At 39.4% G+C, this 5,340-nt stretch overlaps 1 protein-coding gene across 3 annotated transcripts; it reads right to left on the bottom strand.

Annotated features, from left to right (window-relative positions):
• Window positions 1-1,173: 1,173 nt before the first annotated feature.
• Window positions 1,174-4,535, bottom strand: LOC135584219 (exocyst complex component SEC15A-like). Of its 3 annotated transcripts, none has more exons than XM_065126109.1 (2): window positions 4,090-4,535; window positions 1,174-3,720 (listed from the first exon to the last, which is right to left on the bottom strand). In XM_065126109.1, the coding sequence occupies exon 2, from the start codon at window positions 3,708-3,710 to the stop codon at window positions 1,341-1,343; it is 2,370 nt and encodes a 789-aa protein (XP_064982181.1). In that variant the 5' UTR covers window positions 3,711-3,720; window positions 4,090-4,535; the 3' UTR covers window positions 1,174-1,340. The 3 variants fall into 3 exon arrangements, with proteins under 3 accessions (XP_064982181.1, XP_064982180.1, XP_064982182.1); XM_065126108.1 differs by having other exon boundaries at window positions 4,228-4,535; XM_065126110.1 differs by having other exon boundaries at window positions 4,241-4,535.
• Window positions 4,536-5,340: the final 805 nt, after the last annotated feature.

Raw genomic sequence — 5,340 nt, 5'->3', positions numbered from 1 at the left:
TTCCTATTTGAACTACTGACCGCACTCATTTACTATATCGGTCCTCATACTATTATCATGATCTAACCTGATAGAATAATTAATTCATTAAGTTTTATTGAGTTAGGTATTATGGTTGCAAAACAGAAGTGGTAGTAAGGGACAAAATAGATTCTGTACTACAACCTAAACAAGGCAAAACAAAGTGAGAACTAAAAGACAAAATAAATAAATAAATAAATCCACACTAAAAATTATGATAAATCATCAATGGAGTGGTAGATTTGAGAATGAGCTTGTCAGCAAATTGTTTCCTGATCCCACTTCCATATTACATACACAAAACTACAACAAGAACTCATCTCTTTGTTCTCTGTGCTTCTCCTTGGTCTTCAAAAAAGTTCTAAAACCAAATCAGAAGATTGCACAAGGAGAAGAATGATAGAGTTGCTGGTTATGGCAACAAGAGAACACATAATTGTTGTAGTTTACTGTGTTACATAGAAAAAGCAAAGAAATTTACAATCTACACATAACTGAAGTTACAAACTACACAAGTTGTTTTACATTACAGCAGATGCAACCAACAGAAACTCTCATTGCAGTACTCCCACTCTTATGATGACCAGAAAAATCACTGCAGAACAAGGAACAATGAAAACAAGGTCAGCGTCTCACTATCATAGAAACTTAGGACATGCAAACCTCAAAGATAAAGGCTTCACAGAATGGTGCCACAATGTGTAGAAATTAGCTTGCAGCCTGATATTTTCCACAGGTCGACCCATCAAATGCATGAAGAACAAGCTTACAGAACAAGTACTAACTCTTAGATCAAGTACACAATGAGGAAAGACTTAAAGGGAAGTAGAATACAGCATTAAAAAGGAACATATAACAATGAATCCATCTTTCAAATGGCCGAAATAAATACTCTGCCATGAGCAGCGTTAAATATATTCCAAACGAAAAATTGTGTTTGGTTCTTCATACATACATCACATAGGGAAAAATTCAAACATCAACAACTCCATTTGTAATTAAAATTGCTAAACCAAATTTCACTTGGTAAAGTATTTCTAAACATGACTAAATCATGCCATGGAAAAATTGAATTTGTATGGTAAAAGTTAGATTTAACTTTTCTAATGTGATACACGAAAATATTAGAAGACAATTATGGGAACTTGAAACTAATGTGTTGCATACTAATTTCTTATGGTAACTTAATGGAGGTTCTGAATGATTGAACTTGCATTAAGTAGATAATCACAACATTCAAGAAACGAAAAAAAAAAAAAAGTTCTACAGGGAGTCTATAAATCCATAACATGATGACATATCCCGACCGCATGATCAATTCAACTGAAATCTTTCAGCCTCCTTTTCAACATGTCCATTGACTTCTTCCGAGAATTTTGCTTTGCATTCCGGTTAGAAAGGCTCCCAAACAACCTATCTGGTGAATCCTTCAACTTTTCACAGATAGTTGCAACCTTCTTGAAGTCCAGAGCACCATAATCTTTCTCTCTTATAACAGGATCCACGAAATCATCAGGCTGATTGCTCAGTAAAAGGTTCACCAACTGCCTCGATTCTACTAAACAATCTCTGAAAATGCAATCCCTCTTTAAATCGCTCAGACCTGTGCTTTGAAATCTTTCATCTGCAAAGGCTTCTAACATTTTCAGATCATTGTCAATGCCAATGATGGCATTGAGGTTGAACCTCTTTAAACTCTCACTAAGAAAAGTTGCCACAATCGAATCAGAAATATGATGCAATGCACCAACCCCAACTTTGTAAAGAGCATCTAAAGGCAAAATCTGCTGAGCAGTAGAGATCAATAAGTCAAGATAAATAACAATTTCATGAATGTAATCATTTGCATGTTCGGGGGCTTCATCAGCTGTCCAATTGATGCTGTTCATGAGGGCAAGGTACTCATCCAACTTAGAATCAACCACATTCAACAATGCATTATAGGCAGCATTCTGCGATGCCTTAAAAACAGCCTTAGCAGTCAATCCAGCATGAGGCCTCTCAACTAAGTGTAATGGGACTGAGCAAAGTTGGGCAGCCTGCCACAGGAAAAGATCACAAGTGTGCTCAAGAACAGCTATGTTGGCTGCAATTTGCATTGCCTGTGATACACCTAAATTACCAGTATGGATCATGTTCAACAGAGCTTCATTCAGCACATCAATCATAAGCTTGTCAAGATATTTCTTTAGAACATCATAAAAGTTGATATGACCTCCATATGATAGATAGCTAACTGAGTCCTCAATAAAGGAACGCACTACACGACATGCATCTGGAACAGAGGAAGAGAATGGTGCAATAAATGGAAATGCTGGCACTGTATCTGAGGACTGAAGATGAAATGACACCACATTCATATTGTACTCATACTCTTTCTTTATCACCATCTGTTCAAACGTATCACTTGCGAGGATGTCTCCTATTTGCTTGCGGCATTCACTAAGGAGAAGTTCATGGTACTTGTCTCTGCTGTTATCAAGAACCTCAAGCAAAGGTGTTACCTGGTACCCATGACGCAAAAGAGTGGCACCAAAAAGAGTAACAAAGTCTTTGATGAGTAGAAGGTGGTTTGCTGTGTTCGTATGAGAGAACTGATCCTCTAGAACAGATTTCATCTTTGACATAGCTGAATCCCATAAACTCTCCACCTGACTCTCCGACAACAACCCCCTAGAAGTTCGCAGAACTTGAGCTTCCACGATGAAAAACCCAGCAATCTGTGCAAAGAAGGGTTGATGAGATTCAAGGAAGGGCTGTGCTGACGAGATCTGCAGGTCTAAATTCAGCTGCATTAGCCGGTTATTGTAATAGTACTCACAAAATTTTTCTTGGATGCCCAAGCATGTGTGTATATGGTGCGAACAATATAAAGGAGCCAGGTCAAACTCTAGCACTGAATCTTCATCAATATGCTCACAGTCCAATGCATACACAGGATTAACACCAGATCGACTCTGCTCTTCAGCTTCCCTCTGGTGAGCCCGCTTTTCCTCATCCCCTTGACGGGCCGAAGCAGCCTGTCCTATAGCCAACTGCCCAATCTCCTTTGCTATGCTCCTTATGTGAAGAAGCCAATCATTGAACTCACTGCACACTTTTTTCTCTATGTGCAGCTTAATTGCAGGTATTTGCTTGTCAATCACCTTCCTCAGGGCCTTAAGTGGAGTGTTTTGTAGGTAATCTTTCTCGATCAAGTCCAAGATCTTCAGTGCAGGGTAGAACCGATTGTTTGAAACATGCATGTTGCAAGCCAAGCATAGTTTTGAGACCTGCACACATACCTTCAACGTTTGTATGGCCTCTGTGACATTTTTCTTAATCAAGTACAATTCAAGGAGCTCATCGAGCTTCAACAGAAGTGCACTTGCCACCTCTTGTAGCCGTAAATTCTCACTTGATAGAGAGCTCTTGAGATCATAAGCATCAACCAACACACCCCGTAACTCATCAACTGCAAGGATGAATTCATCGTAATGAAGTTTGCACAGTTCTTCAATCTCCACTTCCTTCTTCCTAACAACATTCCTGAGTTGGTGCAAGAGGGCCTCAGGTTTTCCACACTCAAAAGCATACCTAACAATGGGGCCTAAATCCTCCCCATTTCCGAGCGACCGCATGAGGACCACATCAATCCCTCCATCCCCGTTTTCTGCTGCAGTTCTCTTATTGGATGGAGCGTGCATCATTACCCCAAATCTGCAACAAATATGAGTAAGGCTACTATATTTTCACTAGTACCAACAACAATCGGTTTTGCTTTTTTCAAATCTAGCAAGCAAATCCATAGACAACGCAGAAAGAAGCAACGAGAAGATCCCTCCATCAAAGCTTCTCATCTCACTCGACAGGAAGTCACTCAGAAACACAAACAAATTACTTGAACCATATCAACACAAAATTCTCTTGTCCTGCGCTAATCTAAGCATCAAGAGAACTACTTTTGACTCTCTTTAAAAATGCTATTTTTTCGCTAGAACACATTCTTGAAATGTGAATGAAGAAAGAGGCATGGGTACCCCGTTGAATAAGCGCATCTAGAACACCGGAAACCACAAGCAAACATACCGAAAGGCAGCTCCTTTTTCCCGTAAACGCAGAGAAACAAGAATCACAATGCAGGGTTCTCTCTTGAAGAGACAAATGGGCTTGTAAATCCACTGAACAGGCACATCAAGAACGCAGCAAAACCACAAGCAAACATACCCAAAGGCAGCACCTTTTTGCGCGGAAACGCCGAGGACAGGAATCACAAGGCAGGCGCCCCTTGAGAATCACACGCAAAAGCAAGGAAAAAGGAACCTCGGAATGCTTCCTTTTGGCTAGGGCTTCATAGGAAACGGGGAAAGCGAGGGTATCTTTGCTCCCCCCTCCCTCGTTGCGATCTCCCTAAACTAATGTTTTCGGTGCCTTGATAATAGTAAAGCAATCCACATAGTATCGTCCCGGTGTCATGTTAACGTTGTCGTTTCTTCTCCCATTTCCTGCAGTCCGCCATGACTATCATGTGTTCTCTTCCGGGAGTACATTTGCGCAGAACTAAACCCAACACATGAACCCCATGAAATTATGATTCGAGACGGACCGGCCCGGACCGCTCGGGGCCGGGCCGAGCCGGTCGATCAAAATCGGGTCACCTCAGACGAATTAGAATAGATGGATCAAATCCTTACTTCCTCGATTCGATTAGGTACGAAGAAGATTGAACCGTAATATGAAGTGATCTGCGAGACGGGCTAGAACAAAGGGCTCGGACAAATTTTATCAAGGACGGCGATTGGGCTCGGTGGCAACGTTGATGGTGATAGTAATGCTATTGTAGGAGGAATAATACTGATGAACGCAAATGCATTCGCAGTTAATGATAATGATAGCATTACTGGTAGAGAAGGTGATAATGAAGTAATAAGTTAGTTAGTCATAGTTCAACTAATTCAATAATTTGATGATGATGATAGTAGCAATAATAATCTAACAACATTATAACTAGAATTGACAACCAAATAGAACTGATTTTTTATTCGGTTTGATTAAAGTAAGATAGGTCGGTCTAAATGAAAATCGATTTGAACCTATCTATTTGAATCGGTTCAAGATTGATTAATTAGTTTATAATTTTAAATAATTTAAAAATATATTTTTAAATAAATCGATTTGATTTAATTGAATCGAAAAAAGCTTGTAAGGTGTTCGGAACACCTACTTGAAAATATTATTCTATATAATATTAATATTGTAACTGTTAATTAAATGAGAATATATATATAGCATCCCAACAAGACACTGTCACTTTCGAAAGCTAGCATGGCATGTCTATTA

This window comes from Musa acuminata, chromosome BXJ2-9 (genome assembly GCF_036884655.1).
Source record: "Musa acuminata AAA Group cultivar baxijiao chromosome BXJ2-9, Cavendish_Baxijiao_AAA, whole genome shotgun sequence".
Classification (NCBI taxonomy): Eukaryota; Viridiplantae; Streptophyta; class Magnoliopsida; order Zingiberales; family Musaceae; genus Musa; species Musa acuminata.
Note: the sequence above shows the minus strand (reverse complement) of the source record. Positions and strands in the feature narration are given on the sequence as shown.

Bases quoted from the DNA above. Each gene is read 5' to 3' on its own strand.
- LOC135584219 (XM_065126109.1), bottom strand. From the start codon at position 3,710: ATGATGCACGCTCCATCCAATAAGAGAACTGCAGCAGAAAACGGGGAT.